The sequence below is a fragment of the Symphalangus syndactylus genome, chromosome 17, assembly GCF_028878055.3.
Source record: "Symphalangus syndactylus isolate Jambi chromosome 17, NHGRI_mSymSyn1-v2.1_pri, whole genome shotgun sequence".
NCBI lineage: Eukaryota > Metazoa > Chordata > Mammalia > Primates > Hylobatidae > Symphalangus > Symphalangus syndactylus.
Window position 1 is genome coordinate 23792796 of NC_072439.2, and position 18534 is coordinate 23811329.

The following is an 18534-nucleotide window of genomic DNA, read 5'->3' on the forward strand; positions in this document are numbered from 1 at the left end:
CACCTCACTCTGGGTAAGACCCAGAGCCCTCCCCACAGGGCCCCCCATCTGCCCCCCTCTCTTCTCTGCCCCCAGCTCCTCCACACTCCCTCTCCTTCACTCTGCTCCAGCCATGTGGAAGCTGTTGTTCAAACACACCAGAAACGCTTCTACCTCGGGACCTTTGCACTGCTCCCCGCCCCGCAGATCTCTGCCTGGCTCCCGCACTCCCTTGAGTCTCAGGAGACAGCCTGGCTTCCTCTTCCCAAGCTGACTGTGACTCTCCGAGGAGGTCTCTGTCTCGGGTGACCCCAGCCTCCTAACACTCACAGGCAGGGTGGGCCCCGGTGGGTCTTCAGGCCCTCAGATTACCTTTCAGGGCTGTGCCCCAAGAAGGGCATCCCAGGGACTCCTGGCACAGCCCGGGGAAGCAAGGCCACGTGCTTCCTGCCTGCCTGGGAACGCCCGGCTGCGTCAGCTCCACGTGGAGCCGAGAACCTCTGACTGCTGCTAACAGCTCTGACAAATTGCTCTGGAAGCTCAGAAAGCTCTGGAGTGTGTGCTGCCTCAGGAGAGGGTGAGGGCCAGGTGGCTGCCCGCCCAGGATCACTCAGCCCACCGCGGTGCCCACGGCAGGCGCTGGCGCCTGGCAGCTTGCCTGGCAGCTGGGCTCCCATGACGAATGTCTGGAGGGAAGCATCCGTGAGGTCATCGATGGGCACAAGCTGCTACAGGCTGCAGCGGCTTCCACGGCGAGTGCCACAGCCTGGGGAAGGGAGTGGGTGGGTCCCCGCTTGGGCATGTCAGGACCCATCCCTCTCCTGGCAGCCTCTGAATGTTGCCCACCATCTTCCCCCTGCCCAACATAGTCTGTCCTCTCCAGAGTACCCCACAGTGATCTTTTCTATTTTTTTATTTTTACATTTTATTATTATTATCATTTTTTGAGACAAGGTCTTACTTTGTCACCCAGGCTGAGTGCAGTGATGTGATCTCGGCTCACTGCAGCCTCCACTTCCCGGGGTCAAGCAATCCTCCAACCTCAGCCTCCCAAGTAACTGGGACAACATGCGTGTGCCACCACATCCAGCTAATTTTTTGTAGACATGGGGTTTTTCCATGTTGCCCAGGCTGGCCTTGAACTCCTGAGCTCAAGTGATCCACCTGCCTTAGCCTCCCCAAGTGCTGGGATTACAGGTGTGAGCCACCACGCCCAGCCCACAGTAATCTTTTTAAAAACATTAAGTCAGATGATGTGCTCAAATGCCTCCCACGGCTCCCATGTCCCTTGGAACCAAATCCCAGCATCTGACTTTTGGTCAATATGCCCGCCAGAAGCAGGCTCCTGCCACCTCACTCTGCTGACCTCCTGCCACTCTCCCCGCTGTCCCACCTGCTTCAGCCCCTCTGGCCACCTGACCATTTCTGGAGCACTGAGAATAAGGTCAGCCTCAGGGTCTAGACATCTACTGTTTCCACTGCCTGGATCTCACCCTGGCTTCCTACAACGCATCACCTCCTGAGAAGCCTTCCCAGAGACCCGCTCTGTTTTTGCCTTTCCTCTCCAGCATTTATCACCTCATGGCACACTCCATGGTGGTCGGCTGTCTGTCTGTCTTGTCCTGTCTCCAGAATGACAGCTCCATAAGGGAGGGATGCTGCTGCACCGCTGTGTCTGGAACGACACCTGGCACAGAGTGGGGGCTACAAAGGTCAGTGACTGGAAGAATCAGTCCCCCTGGCTGCCCCACCCTGCCTCCTCCTCTCACAAGCGCCTCAGGTGCTCCCAGGCCACTGCAGCCTCCAGACACGCAGCAGTCACCCTGGACTCTCACATGGCTTGCTGGCTCTGCCCTGGGCCTGCATCTCCCTCCCGGCTTACTTCCTGGCAATGCCGCCTGCTGCCACATCCACAGTTGCTCTGCCCTCCAGCTCAGGCCCACGTCCTCCTATGCAGATCCAAGCCTCAGCCCCCTCAGAGACTTTGCCTCCTGTCTCACTGCCAGCACCATATTTTGGAACACAAATCCACCCGCATTACCCTGGCTGCTCTTAAGATGAGATCCACACTCCATAATGGAGCTGGTAGAGCCCTGAATGTTCTGGCCACTGCTGACTTCCCCAACCTCCCGTTGGCTGCCCCACCTACCTACCTACCTACCTACAGGGCCTTGCTCTGTTACCCAGGATGGAGTGATCGATAGATCAACAGGGTGTCAATCAGTTACCCAGGATAGAGTGCAGTGGTGCAATCACAGCACACTGCTGTCTCGAACTTCCAGGCTCAAGTGATCCTCTCACCTCAGCCTCTCGAGTAGCTGGGACTGCAGGAGCCTACGGCCCTACCCAGCTAATTTAAAAAAATTTTTGGCCAGGCATGGTGGCTCATGCCTGTAATCCCAGCACTTTGGGAGGCCAAGGTGGGCGGGTCACCCGAAGTCAGGAGCTCGAGACCAGCCTGGCCAACATGGTGAAACCCTGTCTCTACTATAAATACAAAAATTAGCCGGGCGTGGTGGCAGGTGCCTGTAATCCCAGCTACTTGGGAAGTTGAGGCAGGAGAATCACTTGAACCTGGGAGGCAGAGGTTGCAGTGAGCTGAGACTATGCCATTGTACTCCAGCCTGGGCAATAAGAGCAAAACTCCATCTCAAAAAAAAAAAAAAAAGTTTGGTAGGGGGGTAGAGATGGGTCTATGTTGCCCAGGCTGGTCTCAAACTCCTGGCCTCAAGTGATGCTCCTGCCTTGGCCTCCCAAAGTGCTGGTATTACAGGAATGAGCCACTGTGCCCAGCCACAATTTCTATACTTGAGCCAAGGGGCCTATGTTCAGTGGCCTGACGATACCACCCTCCTCCCCACCACAGGGACTTTGCACATGCAACTCTAATTCATAGATATACTTTCTCCATGCCTCATCTTTCCCTTCTGTTTTTTTTTTAATGGTAAATAGTCATATATACATTCATCTGAATGAGAAATTCAACAGACTTAAAAAAAACATATGTGTGTATATATACATAGTTGTATATATATACATGTATATACATAGTTGTATATATACATACTGAGGTTCACAACATACATTGAGGCCCAGAATGTGTGTGTCTATACATATGTTGCATATATACACACAATTTAAAAAACAGAGCAAACACCTGTATAACTGCATCCCAGATGAATGTCTCTCCAGCCCCACTGAAGCCCCCTCCTCCTTCAACCGCTCCCTCCTCCCTGTCCCCCTCATCCTTGGCAGATGTGACCCTCGTTCAGGAACATTATCCCTGGCCCTAGGCTAGATTAGACACCTCCTCCAGCCCTGCATCCCATCCACCCTCAGACCCCACAGGTCTCTGCAGGCTGTCCCCTGGCACAATTCATTCACGACTTTTGGCATTATTCACTAGCTATTTCCCATGGGCCTCCGTCCATGCCAGGACAGCGGGGGTCTGGTCTGCCTGTTCCAGCTCCCTGCAGAGGCCCCGGTGCACAGCAGGCACTCACTGCATGAATAAATACCAAGTTCTATGCCACAGAGTGCTGTGGAGGTAGACACAGGGCAGTCAATGAGTGCTCGTGCTGGGCCTGTTCAAAGGTGCCTGCCTTCCAGGAGCAGAGGCTGGGGAGCAGGCTGTCACTCCAGCCCAGGGGCATGTTCTGATGACAGCACATGCGGGGGGCTGCTGGGCTGCCCGGTGCATAGTGCAGTGTGGCTGCCATGGGAGGCAGAGGCACGTGTGGCCACTCGAACCAAGGTCTGGCCCCAAGCAGGTGGCTCTGTGACCATCCAGGGAACTTGTGCCTATTGAAATGGGAAGACTGTGGGAGGCCAATGGAGTGAGGTGGGGTGAGACGGATGGTAGGAGTCGCCACATTCTCTGTCTGGACTGCTTTTCCCTCCTGACTCCCCTGGCCAGCTCAGACTCTTTCTCCAGGAAAGCCCCTCCCACAACTAAGCTGGCCGCTCTCACAACTGGGTTGGGGGGGCCCCCTTTGGGATCCCACATTCCCTGTACCCCTCCATCATGGCCCCAACCCCTCTGCTTGGTCCCCTCCATCCCACCCTGAGCCCTCTACCTGTGCCCCCTCATCTTACCCTGACCCCTCTTCCCGGCTCCCTTGTATCCCAGCCCTGACCCTTCACCCTGGGTCCCCTACCCTGACCCTGACCCCTCTGCCTGGGCCTTGCCCATCTTGACCTGACCCCTCTGGGCTATCTCTGTTTGGGAATGCGTCTGTCAGGCAGGACTGGGGCTCCCCCAGTCACCGCTGTGTCCCCAGCACTGCCTGTAACAGGTCTTGGACCAGGGGAGATATTCTGATTTCGTGAATCTGAGGCAAAGCCTCATTTCTATGTGTTTTTCAAATACACCTTCATACCCCATGATTCTGACAGGCAGTCTTCAAGTCAAAGCACTGTTCTAAGGGTACATTCAATCTTCACCACATCCCTATGAGGTAGGCATGTGGTTTATCCCTAGTTTTACAGATGAGGAAACTGTGGCCCAGAGAGGTTCAGTCACTTGCCTGGGGATACACAGCCAAGAAGTGGCCAAGGGAAGGATTGAATACAAGTGGGCTAACACTGAAGGCCACACTCTTATCCACCTTATCCACATGGACATGTTTCTTTTTCTTTTTTTTTTTTTCTTTTTGAGACTTAGTCTCACTCTGTTGCTGAGGCTGAAGTGGTGCAATGGCGTGATCTCGGCTCACTGCAACCTCTGCCTCCCAGATTCAAGCAATTCTTCCGCCTCAGCCTCCAGAATAGCTGGGACCACAGGCATGCGCCACCACACCTGGCTAATTTTTGTATTTTCAGTAGAGATGGGGTTTCACCGTGTTGGTCAGGCTGGTCTCGAACTCCTGGCCTCAAGTGATCCACCTGCCTTGGCCTCCCAGAGTGCTGGGATTACAGGCGTGAGCCACTGCGACAGGCCTGGACATGTTTTTTTAAATCAACTCATTTTATTTTCTCCTTAACTTGTCCAAGGTGGTATCCGTAAAATCAGGGGGTGGGTTGCAAACTCTTTTTCCTAATACTCATGAAAGCAAGCATATATCCATTTAAAATAAAACATTTTCCTCCCCGCACTACCCAAATCACCTCAAGCACCCCATTTTGGGAAATGCTGTGCCACACTCAAGCCTGGTTGCCTAGGAGAAAACTTCAGGAAGCAGCTTTAATGAGCAGATAAGAATGATTTGCAATTAGCATCAATTGTCTGTATGTAAATTAAAGCTCCCAACCGCAGGGCCCTCTTTTGCAGCAGGGCTCCTCTCCCATTTCATTCCCTGCATTTCTGGGTTCAGCAGATCCTTTCCTTAGACAGAGGGTTATTTCATACCCACCCTCCCATCTCAGACACAGTCTACTCCAGGCCTGGCTGTCTTTATGTCTTGGATTTCAAATGCTCCCAGTTGTTCAGGTTCGCTAAGGTGGTGGTCCTGTGCCTGGAATGGGGGCTACTGCAACTGAGACCTGAGACCCCTGGTATAGATTCTCGTGGCTCCATGGAGTGCAATGTATTGGTGTTTTTTTGTTTGTTTTTTAAGATGGAGTCTCATTCTATTCCCCAGGCTGGAGTGCAGTGGCGCAGTCTTGGCTCACTGCACCCTCCACCTCCCAGGTTCAAGGGATTCTCCTGCCTCAGCCTTCCGAGTAGCTGGGATTACAGGCGCCCGCCACCACCCGGCTAATTTTTGTATTTTTAGTAGAGACGGAGTTTCACCATGTGGGCCAGGCTGGTCTCGAACTCCTCACCTCAGGTGATCCGCCCACCTCGGCCTCCCAAAGTGCTGGGTTTATAGGCGTGAGCCACCGTGCCCGGCCCTGGTAGGCACAGTTATTCATTTGTCTCGGTGATTATCTGATTCTCATCTGCTTCCCTCATTTGACAGTGGGCGGTGGTGAGGTCTGGGGGCCTCATCCAAATGTGCTCGTGATTTCTCTCAGCTCCCAGCAGTGTCTGGGACTGAGCAAATCCCCAAGAAATACTTATGAATGGAGTGAATGAATAAATGAATGAAGGAGCCATTCAAAAGAATCCATGTGTTCAAAAGATTAAGAGGTACTTGTCACCAGGTGTGGTTGCTCATGCCTGTAATCCCAGCACTTTGAGAGGTCGAGGTAGGAGGATCGCTTGAGCCCAGGAGTTTGAGACCAGCCTGGGCAACATAGTGAGACCCCTTCTCTATTAACAAACTTAAAAAATTAGCTGGGCATGGGGGCACACACCTGTAGTCTCAGCTACTTGGGGGGCTGAGGTGGGAGGAACACTTGAGCTGAGGAATTCGAGGCTGTAGTGAGCTATGGTCGTACTACTGCACCCCAGCCTGGGCGATAGAGCAGGACCCTGTTCCTGAAAAACAAACAGCCACTTGTCTAGGGAGATGGACTGAGAGATCTAAAACATTCAGACAGTCTCTCTCTCTGTCTGTCTCCTCTTTCCTCCTTCAGCCCTTCTCCTGGCTCTTTGACTTAAGGAGACCCTTGGATCACGGTGTGCCCGGGGAAGTGCTGACACTACAGTCACTCAAACACAGCGGTTTTCAAATCTGCCAGAGAACACCGTAAGCCATGAAATCATTTGAGTGGGGACTGATCAGCATTAAACGTTTTTAAATAGAGTAGACTGGATCAAAGTGTATCACACACACAGGTTAAGATTTTGGAAACCACTGCCTCACCTTTTTTTTTTTTTTTTTTTTTTGAGACGGAGTCTTGCTCTGTTGCCTAGGCTGGAGTGCAGTGGCGTGATCTTGGCTCACTGCAACCTCCGCCTCCTGGATTCAAGCCATTCTCCTGCCTCAGCCTCCCGAGTAGCTGGGACTACAAGTGCGCACCACCACACCCAGCTAATTTTTGTATTTTTAGTAGAGATGGGGTTTCACCATGTTGGCCAGGATGGTCTCGATCTCTTGACCTTGTGATCTGCCTGCCTTGGCCTCCCAAAGTGCTGGGATTACAGGTGTGAGCCACTGCTCAAAGCCACTTTTTTTTTTTTTAACATAGATATTTCTGTATAAGTGGACATAATTCTACTGCGGACTGTGCCGGCCAATGCCTGCTCTTTCTCTCTTACTCCCATCTGCCTCTCTACAAGTGGCTCTCAAAGTGTGGTCCTGGGACCAGCAGCATCAGTATCTACTGAGAACTTAATGCATATTCTCAGCCGGGCACGGTGGCTCACACCTGTGATCCCAGCACTTTGGGAGGCTGAGGTGGGCGGATCCCTTTAGGTCAGGAGTTTGAGACCAGCCTGGCCAACATGGTGAAACCCTGTCTTTACTAAAAATACAAAAATTAGTTGGGCATGGTGGTGGGCACCTGTAATCTCAGCTACTCCGGAGGCCGAGGCAGGAGAATCGCTTGAACCTGGGAGGTGGAGGGTGCAGTGCGCCCGAGACCGCACCACTGCACTCCGGCCTGGTGAATAGAACGAAACTCCGTCTAAAAAACAAACAAACAAACAAAAAACACCAATGCATGTTCTCAGGTCTCCTGCTCCGACCTATTGAATCAGAAACTCTGGGTGGGGCCCAGCAGCTGGGCTGAACAAGCCTTCGAGGGCTTCTGTGGGGACCATCACCCTATACTGTAGAGCCTGGAAGACCAAACTACAACTTTCCAGACCTCCTTGTAGCTGGGATGGCCCCGTGATGCCAGCTGCTGAAAGGGGTTCTATGCTGAAAGGCTTTCTCCATAGGAAGGGAAAGGTGCTCAGAGGCTGCCAACTTTCCCGTTCTCTGTCCCCAACTGCCACTCGCCAGGCACCACAGCTCCATCTCAAGGCCCGTGAGACACAAGCCAGCATGGTAAAGATGCCAAGCAGGGAGACACAGAGCGCCGATCCTTGAGGCTCTCCACGAGCCACAGCACTAGCCTGGCTCCGCCCTCTCTGGACTTCATGTCAGGGGACTCTTTGTTACAGCTTTATTTGTTAAGCCACAGTGGGTCAGGTTTCCTATTGCCTTCAGCCAAGTGCACTCTAACAGATGCAGTCTGTGACCCTTTAGAAAGCATAAAAACTTTTGGTCTCAGAAGAGAGCAAAGAAAAAAGAGACAGAGGGTCAGAGAGAACCAGAGACAGATGAAAACAGAGAGACAGAAGGCCAGGGGTTTCTTTCCCTCCACCTGGGGTCCCTGAAGGCTGATGGATGGGCAATAAGGCAGAGGTCCATGAGCCCCCCAATTCTGTCAGCAAACCAATGACTAGGCGCATTCATCCGTGAGTGTGTTTCTAGGGAGGAGAACCCCACCATCAGGACCGCAGAAGTAGAACTGGCGAAGTGGAAGGTGGTCAGAACCCAGACTAGGTGCAATAGCTTACCTGGGCTGCCTTGGTGGGTCTCGGCTGCCCCCCGCCAGTCCCGTGGGGGTGCTGGAGCCGGAGGAGTACAGCTTCGGTCGGTAGCCCTTGCTTTGGCCGGCAATTGCGGGGGCAGGGGAGACCTCCCGCCGCCTGTCTGTGTGGTGGGACCTCCCAGCGGCCTCGCGACCCCCGCCACAAAGGCCCATACTTCCAGGGGGCTTGTGTGGCTTGGTGGGCCGTGGAGCCTTGGCCAGGGACATGCAGCTGGGGCTGGAGGTGTAGAGGGTGGTGTCGATGCCGCTGTCACTAGAGCCACCCTTGGAGAGGGGGTCTTGCTCTGGCTCCAGGGGGTCCAGGGGGTCGAACCAGCGGTCGTCGCTGTGGCTGCTGGATGCGTTGCTGGAGAGGGTGTTGCTGCTGGAATGACTTGAGTATTGAGGTTCTCCCTGAGAGGCAAGAGAAGCGTGTCATTCCCAGACTCCAGGGAAGGGGCGCATCTTCCCTTGCTGGGTCCTCCCTCCGCCTGGGCCTGAACCCTGGGACCAGACAGCTTCAAATCCTGGCTTCTCATCTACTGGCCGTGCTACCCTGGGCAAGTGGTTTACCTTCCCTTAGCCTCAGTTTCCACATCTGTAAAATGGAGGGTGATAGTAAGCCTGTCTCGTGGGGCTCCTCAGAGGAACAAATGACATCACACACAGAACGTGCTTCCCACATCTCAGCGAATCTAAGACTGACCTCGGCAGCGTCTTCCCTGTCTCAGTGACGCCGGCCGTGCTTTCAGCTGCCCTTGCCAAGAGCCGTGGACTCACCTTGACCCCGCTTTTGCTCTCACTCACGTCCAGCCCAACAGCAAACCCTGCTGCCCGCGTCCTCAACACAGATCTGGGACCTGTCATTTCCTGCTCCATGGCTCCGCCTGGTCCTGTCCATGCCTGTCCTGTCCTCCCCCCGGGGCCAGGGCAGCAGCCTCCTCCCTGGTCTCTCTGCACCCTCATCCCCCTGTTTATTCCCCACACGCAGCCAGCAGGAGGCTGGGAACACCTGAGTTAGATGATGTCCCCCACCTGTGGCTCCATCTTACTCCAGGCACAAGTGAGAGTTCCCAGCATGGCCCACGGGGCTTTGATGCTTGGGTCCTGGTCTCCAACTTCATCTCCCCAACTCCCCTCCCTCCCGATCATGTTGCTGCGGCCATGGTGGCCCCCTTGCTGTTCTTTGAACACACTGAGCACCCCCGCTCAGGGCCTCTGCGCCTGCTGCTCCCTCTGCCTGCAATGCTCTCCCCTGAGAGATCTTCGTGGGCCCCCCCTTCCTTCACTCAAGGTTTCTGCTCAAAGGTCACCCCCTCAAAGGCCCTCTCTGACCACGTCATCCTCGAGCTGCAGTGCTTGTCACTCTCTCCCCTGGACTGTGCTTTTTCTTTTCTTTTCTTTTCTTTTTTTTTTTTTTTTGAGATGGAGTCTCGCTCTGCTGTCGCTCAGGCTAGAGTGCAGTGGTGCAATCTCGGCTTACTGCAGCCTTTGCCTCCTGGGTTCAAGAGATTCTTGTGCCTCAGCCTCCCAAGGGGCTGGGATTATAGGTGCCTGCCACCACGCCCGGCTAATTTTTATATTTTTACAAAATACAAGACGCGGTTTTACTAGGTTGCCCAGGCTGGTCTCAAACTCCTGACTGCAGGTGATCCATCCGCCTTGGCCTCCCAAAGTGCTGGGATTATAGGCGTGAACCACTGTGCCCAGCCCGCGCTTTTTCTTATACAACAGATCTGTTTATCTGCTTACTGCTTGCTGCCTCCACTGGGAAGTCAGCTTCCTGAGGACAGGGCTGGTCTGTCCTCTTCATCATCATGGTCCCAATGCCTGGAGTGTTGTAAGCGCTTGTCAAACACCCACTGAATGCATGGATACAAAGAGATTGCCAAGAGCCCCCGCAAACCATCTCCTCCTCCTGGACACACAGGACTACATTTCCCAGCCTTCCTGGGACATGCAAGACTACATTTCCCAGTCTCCCTTGCAGTCAGGTGTGGCCACGTGATGGAATGGAAGTGATTCGTGCCATTTCCAGGCCTGGGCTAAAAAACACCTCCCATGTGATCTTTTCTCCCACTCACCTCCACTGCTGGAAGATGCAGGGACCCAGCAGAGGGTTTGGAACCTCTGAGGGACAGCAGAGCCACAAGAGGGAGGGAGCCCGGGCTCTGAATCACCACGTGAATGGTGGGTAGATGCTCACTGAATACCTGCACTGCGCTGTTACAGGAGAGGGAAATCCACTTGCACTGTATGAAGTCACTGAGATTCGGGGCTGTCTGTTACAGCAGCTGATTTACCATGACTGATGGAACAATGAGGAAACTGCGGCTCGAGGAGGTAAAGGGATTTGCCCAAGATGACCCGGCTGATGAGGGCTGGAGCCAGAATGTGAACCTGCTTGGTTCCAACTCAGACCAAGTATTCAACCCTTCTGCTGAGTGGAAGGTGGCAGAGGTGGAGGATGTGCTCAAGTGTGAAGCTCAGAGGCCACACCCAGGTAGGCCTGGCTTCCCTGGTGGGGCAGGGTGGGGCCCAGACTCACTTTGGAATGCCTGTTGGGGGAATCTTTGCCTGCTGCATCCTGCCTGGATGGGTGCTTGTTCCCACTGCTTCCAGCTATGGCTGACAGCCTGGCCTGGGCAGGCACATGCCACAAAGGCTCTGTAGGAAAACAGGAGACACACCAGTGGTTAGGAGTGACTCAGGCCAGGGCCTGAAGAATCTGGCCCCTCTGCCAGCCTGTCTGCTCACCCACGGCATGATCCCATCAGTTTATGCCTTGGAGTGCAACACTCAGTAACAGAGAATACATCTCAGCACATACTATGTGCCAGACACCGTTCTGAGAGCCTCAGTGAAGCCATACAATATCCCATTTCCCTCTCTCCCTGTCACCCAGGCTAAAGTGCAATGGCATGATCATAGCTCACTGTAACCTCGAACTCCTGGGTTGAAGCCATCCTCCTGCCTCAGCCTCCCAAGTAGCTAGGACTACAGGTGTGCATCACCATGCTTGGCTAGTTTTTTTTTTTTTGAGGTCTTGCTACGGCATCCAGGGTGGTCTTGAACTCCTGGCCTCAAGTGATCCTCCTGCCTCAGCCTCCCAAAGTCCTGGGATGATAGGTGTGAGCCACCATGCCTAGCCTCCTTTACCCATTTATCTATGAGCTTGACTGTCTTTTTTTTTTTTGAGATGGGGTCTCGCTCTGTCGCTCAGGCTGTGCAGTGGTGTGATCTCAGCTCACTGCAACCTCCACCGCCCAGGGTTCAAGTGATTCTCCTGTCTCAGCCTCCCAAGTAGCTGGGATTACAGGCGTGGCACCACCACGCCCAGCTAATTGTTTTGTATTTTTAGTAGAGACAGGGTTTCACCATATTGGCCAGGCTGGTCTCGAACTCCTGACCTCGTGATCTACCTGCCTGGGCCTCCCAAAGTGCTGGGATTACAGGTGTGAGCTACCACACCTGGCCCAGACTATCTTTTATCTTATTGGTTAGTAGAGTTCTTTACATATGCAAGGTAGCAATCCTTTGTTGGTTTTATGTACATAGTTTTTTTTTTTTTTTTTTGAGATGAGTCTTGCTCTGTCACCCAGGCTAGAGCACAGTGGTGTGATCTCGGCTCACTGCAACCTCTGCCTCCCGAGTCAAGTGATTCTCCTGCCTCAGCCTCCCGAGTAGCTGGGATTACAGGCACTGGCCACCACACCCGGCTAATTTTTGTATTTTTAGTAGAGACGGGGTTTCACCATCTTGGCCAGGCTGGTCTCGAACTCCTGACCTCATGATCCACCCATCTCAGCCTCCCAAAGTGCTGGGATTACAGATCTGAGCCACTGTGCCTGGCCCATAACGTTTTTAAAAAAACAAAAATGGAATCATGATAAACACTGTCCTACAATTTAATTTTTCACTTTGTAATATGTCTATACTTGCTTTTCTCTTTATATCTTCACAATAGGTCTTCACATAATTGAACGTGATGTTACCCTAATAGTATTGCACTAAGTGAATGTACATCAATGACCTGCCAGTTTCCTACTGATGGATATTTAGGTTATCTTCAACAGTCTTGCAATGGCCTTCCCTCTACATGTGACTTTGAGCAAGCATGGGATTGTGTGTGGGACAGAGAGTTCTACTGGTGGAACTGCTGGTCCAAAGGTGAAGCAGGTTTAAGAGTAGCGGCTGCTGTGGATGTTAGACCTGGCGCGGTGGCTCACGCCTGTAATCCCAGCACTTTGGGAGGCCGAGGCGGGCAGATCACGAGGTCAAGAGTTTGAGACCATCCTGTCCAACATGGTGAAACGCCGTCTCTACTAAAAAAAATACAAAAAATAGTGGGATGTGGTGGTGTGCACCTGTAGTCCCAGCTACTCGGGAGGCTGAGGCAGAAGAATCTCTTGAACCTGGGAGGAGGAGGCTACAGTGAGCCGAGATTGCACCCCTGCACTCCAGCCTGGCGACTGAGTGAGACTCCGTCTCAAAAAAAAAGAGTAGCAGCTGCTGTGGATGTCAACTGGTTTAACCTCTCCAGCCTAGTCAGTATGCCTGAACCAAGTATCTTGTTGACCTTAAAAAAAAAAATTGACCAGGCGCGGTGGCTCATGCCTGTAATCCCAGCACTTTGGGAGGCCAAGGTGGGGGGATCATCTGAGGTCAGGAGTTCAGGACCAGCCTGACCAACATGGTGAAACCCTGTCTCTCCTAAAAATAAAAAAAAATTAGCTGGGTGTGATGGCACATGCCTGTAGCCCCAGCTACTCGGGAGGCTGAGGTAGGAGAATTGCTTGAACCTGGGAGGTTGAGGTTGCAGTGCTCCGAGATCATGCCATCACACTCCAGTCTGGGCAACAGAGCGAGACTCCGTCTCAAAAAAAAAATAAATAAAATAAAATAAATAAATAAATAAAAATTGACCAACCCTAGTGGAGAGCATTTAGATATTATCTATGGAAATTACAAATGCACTAACTGAGGAGCTGAATGCTGGTGGTTTAACCCCAAAGCTGACTTTTGATCACTATGGTATTCAAGATCATTAACATAATGATAATTCCCATTAAGCGTGTGTTCTGTGTCAGGCGCTATTCATAAGCGCTCTGTGTACATTACCCTGCTGCGTCCTCCCAGTACCACTGTGAAGTGGGTATCAGGAGCATCTCCGATAGATGTGGAACAAGACTCGGAGAGGTTAAGCAGCTGGTCCAAGGTCGCACAGTGGGAAAGAGCCAGGCAGAACGTGGGGCTCAGGCTGGCCTGGTTTAGCACCTGTGCTGTCAAGCCCTGCCTCCTCCCTCGGCTTCACCAACAACGGCGATGCTGGCAGTGGTGGACAGTGAGTGCCCAATGGGCAGGAGGTCTTGTTCTCCTAATGATGGGCCGTGGGCTTGGCTGGCATTATCTCACTGGACCTCCCACAAACTGCCCTGGAAAGAGAGACACCTAGGATGTCCACTACAGGAGTGGAACCTGAGACTGAGGGGGAGGAGGTCACTGCTGAGGCCACACACCAAGCACACGCCCGACTCAGAACTGCCCACCAGGCCTGTGGGACCCCGAGCTCGCAATCACACTGCCACCTCCGGTGCAAGCCCAGGGTACTCTCGGGCCCACGTTCCTGCTGGGGAAGGTGGCCTGGGTGACCGCGCAGAGCACTCAAGGCCACCGCAGAGAATGGCCTGGCTGGACGTGGTCTAGTCTCAGTTGAGGGTGTCACTGCCTGTGTGGCTTTCACTGGGGAACCATGGATGTGAGAAAGTGGGGAGGCCGGCCTCTCTGTCCACCTGCTCTGCCTCCATTGATGGTTTTCCTCTTTGGGGCATCCTTATATGCCCAGAAGGGGCCGGTTCCCCGGGAGGCGGGCAGTCATGCTGGGAAACCACATTTCTACAGAGCGAAGCCCATGGCAGTCACATCCGGCCTCAAAAACCACAGATAACGGACAACTCCAGCGCTCTGCCTCTGGGCTGACCTCTGCCCCTGACTTGAGACTTGAACTCGGCTGCCCTGCAGCACCTCCACTTGGGTATCTATCGGGCACCTCTCACCGAACATGGCCAAGGCCAAGGCCAAGGGCTGTACCTTCCCCCAAACCTGCATCTCCCACGGTTTTCCTGCTCAGTTCATGGCTTCTCCTTTCAGCTGCTATGGCCAAAACCCCTGTGGCATCCTTGACTTCTCTCATGCCCACAACTAGGCATCATCAGGAAATGTGGTTAACGCTGCCTTTAAAATACTATATCCAGAATCGTGCATCTCTGCCTACCTCTGTCCCCACCTGGTCCTGCTCCCACGTCACCTGACAGTAATCTGTAGCCAGGGGCTCCTGGGAACACCCAAGTCAGATCCCGCCCCTCCTCTGCGCAGGAGACTGAGACCTGCGGCTCCTGTCCCACTCTCAGTACAGGACAATGGCCTCCCCATGGCCCACAAGGCTCCACATACTCTGCCCCTGTCCCCTCCCTGATCTCAGTTCTCACCACATGGGCCTCGTCGCCACCACCTCAGGGTCTCCAACTAGCTGTTCACTTTCCCTGGAATGTTCTCATCCCCACTGACTTCTTTGCATTATTCCAACCTCACCTGAAATGTGATTTGCTCAGAGATGCTCCCCAAACCCTACAAATCTCTTTCTGCACACTGTGACAGTTTCCACTTTTTTTTTTTTTCAGACAGAGACTGCTCTGTTGCCCAGGCTGGAGTGCAGTGGCACAATCTCGGCTCACTGCAACCTCTGCCTCCCGGGTTCAAGTGATTCTCCTGCCTCAGCCTCCCGAGCAGCTAGGATTACAGGCGCCCGCCACTATGCCTGGCTAATTTTTAGTAGAGATGGGGTTTCACCATGTTGGCCAGGCTGCTCTCGAGCTCCTGACCTCAAGTGATCCGCCTGCCTCGGCCTCCCAAAGTGCTGGGATTACAGATGTGAGCCACCGTGCCTGGCCTAGTTTCCACTTTATACTCGGCATTACTGTTAATGTTTTATCATCATCGTGTCCCTGTTATTGTCCAATTCTCTCACCAAACTTTCAGCTCCAATAAGGCAGAAAACATGCCTGCCTGGCTCACCCGGTATCCCTGGCGCCCAGCCTGGTGGCGTCATCAGTTGAATGCATGCACAGGTCAAAGGGCAGCTTCCTCCCCATCCTGGCTGCCCCTGCATTCTCCTGCCCCAGCTCTGCCCTCAAAAGGCCCTGATCCTGTCCCCTAGTTCTCTGGATCAGCCCTCAGTGACCTGCTGGCCTTCCTACCCCAAACTTGACATGCTGGGCAGGGGACAGCGTGAGAGATGTGCTAAAACCCTGGGCCAGGCACAGTCTCTGGGCGGCCGGCGACCGTGGAGGCACCCTCCCAACCTGGGTGCTCTGAGGCCTGGGAAGCGCTCACACTCTGTGGGTGAGGGGTTGTGGGTGGAGCTTACAGAGGGCTTCTGGGACCCAACAGGGCTCCGTTCATATCCTGATTATGCTGCTCACCAGCAGTGACCTGGGACAAGTGACAACCTTTCTGTGCCTCATTGTCCTCCTCTCTAACCGGGGACAGTTGCAGTGCCCACCCTGTCGCGTTCCTGAGACGACTAAACACAAAGGCATGTGCAGCGTGCACACTGGACAATCCACAAAACTGTGCGGCTGTTATTAGGATCGCTCACTCTATCGGGGCTGGGCAAACCCCCATATCTGCTGTGAAGCCTGATCCTTGCCATCTTTAGTGAACCACCTTTTTTTAAATTTTTTTTATTTTATTGAGACAGGTGTTGCTCTGTCGCCCAGGCTGGAGTATAGTGGATCATGGCTCACTGCAGCCTCAAACTCTTGGGTTCAAGCCATCCTTCCACCTCAGCCTCTTGAGCAGCTGGGACCATAGGTGCGCACTGCCACACCTAGCTATTTTTTTTATTTTTTGTAGAGGCTGAGTCTCACTAGGTTGCCCAGGCTGGTTTCGAACTCCTAGCCTCAAGTAAACCTCCCACCTCAGCCTCCCACAGTGCTAGAATTATAGGTGTGAGCCACTGTCCCTGGCCTTTTTTCTGGGTCTTGAATACATTCTAGACCTCGCGATGATTTCTTTTTTTATTTTTTAGACGGAGTCCCACTCTGTCTCGGAGGCAGGAGTGCAATGCGTGATCTCAGCTCACTGCAACCTCTGTCTCCCAGGTTCAAGCGATTCTCCTGCCTCAGCGTCCTGAGTAGCTGGGATTACAGGTGCATGCCACCACGCCCAGCTAATTTTTGTATTTTTGGTAGAGATGGGGTTTCATCATGTTGGTCAGGCTGGTCTTGAGCTCCTGACCTCAAGTGATCCACCCGCCTTGGCCTCCCAAAGTGCTGGGATTACAGGCGTGAGCCACCGTGCCCATCCTCATGATGATTTCTAAACACAGATTCCCCTGATCCGTGTGGGTGTGTGTGTGTGGCAGCGGCAATTTTAGGAGTCAACTATAACAAGGTCCCAAGGAAGTGAGAGGGGAGCCAAGTTCCAGGGGACAGAAGAGGGAAGGGAAGGGCAACGGTGAGTTTCTTATTTGGGGCCCACGGTATATGCAGGAAACATTTCCTCCCCATTTTGTACTTTGGTGTGTAATGAAATAGCCAAGCAACACTTTTCTCTTTTTCTGAACTTGGTGAGGAAAAAGGAAAAAAGGGATCCAAATCTATCTGTCTTGGAGCAAAGAAGACAGAATTGCAGGCAGTGACATGATCAAATGTGCTTAGGACAGGAGCAAACCATGCACGCCCTGGAGGCAGCAAAGAGGCTGAGGCCCCAGCAGTTCGACCTGCTTCCCTGAAGCCCAACCACTGTCTCTGGTTTTTGTTTTTTTTTGAGACAGAGTTTCTCTCTCATTACCCAGGCTGGAGTGGAATGGCGTGATCTCAGCTCACTGCAACCTCTGCCTCCCGGGTTCAAGCGATTCTCCTGCCTCAGCCTCCTGGGTAGCTGGGATTACAGGCATGCACCATCACGCCTAGCTAATTTTTTTATTTTTAGTAGAGACGGGGTTTCGCCAAGTTGGCCAGGCTGGTCTCGAACTCCTGACCTCAGGAGATCCGCCCGTCTCAGCCTCCCAAAATGCTGGGATTATAGGCGTGACACTGTCTCTGGTTTAAGAGAACCATGGGCTGAGATACTGAGGAATTCTCCAGGCCACGAATCTTGGGGCATGCAGCCCCTTCCGTACCCCACAGCACCTGGGGGAGCTGGTGTGCTGATGGGGTCAGCTCTCCCAGCTGCCTGGAAATTCTCAGACACTCCCTAAGAGGACATCTCCACCCCTCCCACTCTGACGTCACTGCTTTCTAACATTGCTCATTTGTTTGCTTCCTTCTGAATCCATCTTGCCCATTCATCTGCTGGTTCGCAGACTTCAAAGGGGCTACAAGTTTGTTCTATGGAATTATGTTTAAAATATTCATCTGAGTAGTTCACAACATGATTAATAATGGGGAAGACACATTGAGAAGATGCTCAAATCTTAGCAGTCTTCAGAAAAATGCAAATTACAAACACAATGTCAGCTGGGTGCGGTGGCTCGCGCCTGTAATCCCAGCACTTTGGGAGGCCGAGATAGGAGGATCACCTGAGCCCAGGAGTTCGAGACCAGCCTGGGCAACATAGCAAGACCTTGTCTCTATAAAAAATGTTTTTAAAAAATAATAAATAAAATAAAACTACAATGTGGTAGCATCACTTGCCCATGTAATGAATGAAACACAGAGGCTGGTGAGGGCATGCAGCGACTAGAACTCTCACATGTTGCTGGACAGGATATAAGATGCTTTGTCATTTTGGGAAACAGTTTGGCACCTTCTTATAAAGTTAAACATACTGGCCCTGTGTGGTGGCTCACACCTGTAATCTCAGCACTTTGGGAGGCCGAGGCGGGTGGATCACTTGAGGTCAGGAGTTCAAGACCAGCCTGGGCAACATGTTGAAACCCTGTCTCTATTAAAAATACAAAATTAGCTAGGAGTGGTGGCGCATGCCTGTGGTCCCAGCTACTTGGGAGGCTGAGGCAGGAGAATCGCTTGAGCCTGGGAGGCGGAGGTTGCAGTGAGCTGAGATTACGCCACTGCACCCCAGCTGGGGCAACAGAGTAAGACTCTGTCTCAAAAAAAAATAATAATAATAAAATAAAATAAAGTTAAACATATGACCTAGAAATTTCACTCCCAGGTGTATACCCTACAGAAATGTGAGCATATG

At 52.8% G+C, this 18534-nt stretch overlaps 1 protein-coding gene across 7 annotated transcripts in view; it reads right to left on the minus strand.

Moving 5' to 3' along the window:
• SIPA1L3 (signal induced proliferation associated 1 like 3) overlaps positions 1-18534 on the minus strand; it is a 292121-nt gene that overhangs the window by 33034 nt on the left and 240553 nt on the right. For all 7 annotated transcript variants that reach the window (XM_063621132.1, XM_055248054.2, XM_063621131.1 and 4 more), the window contains 2 exons: positions 10874-10992; positions 8312-8739 (listed from right to left, as the gene is read on the minus strand). In XM_063621132.1, the coding sequence (XP_063477202.1) occupies positions 8312-8739; positions 10874-10992 (547 nt within the window). The remainder of the gene's footprint in view (positions 1-8311; positions 8740-10873; positions 10993-18534) is intronic.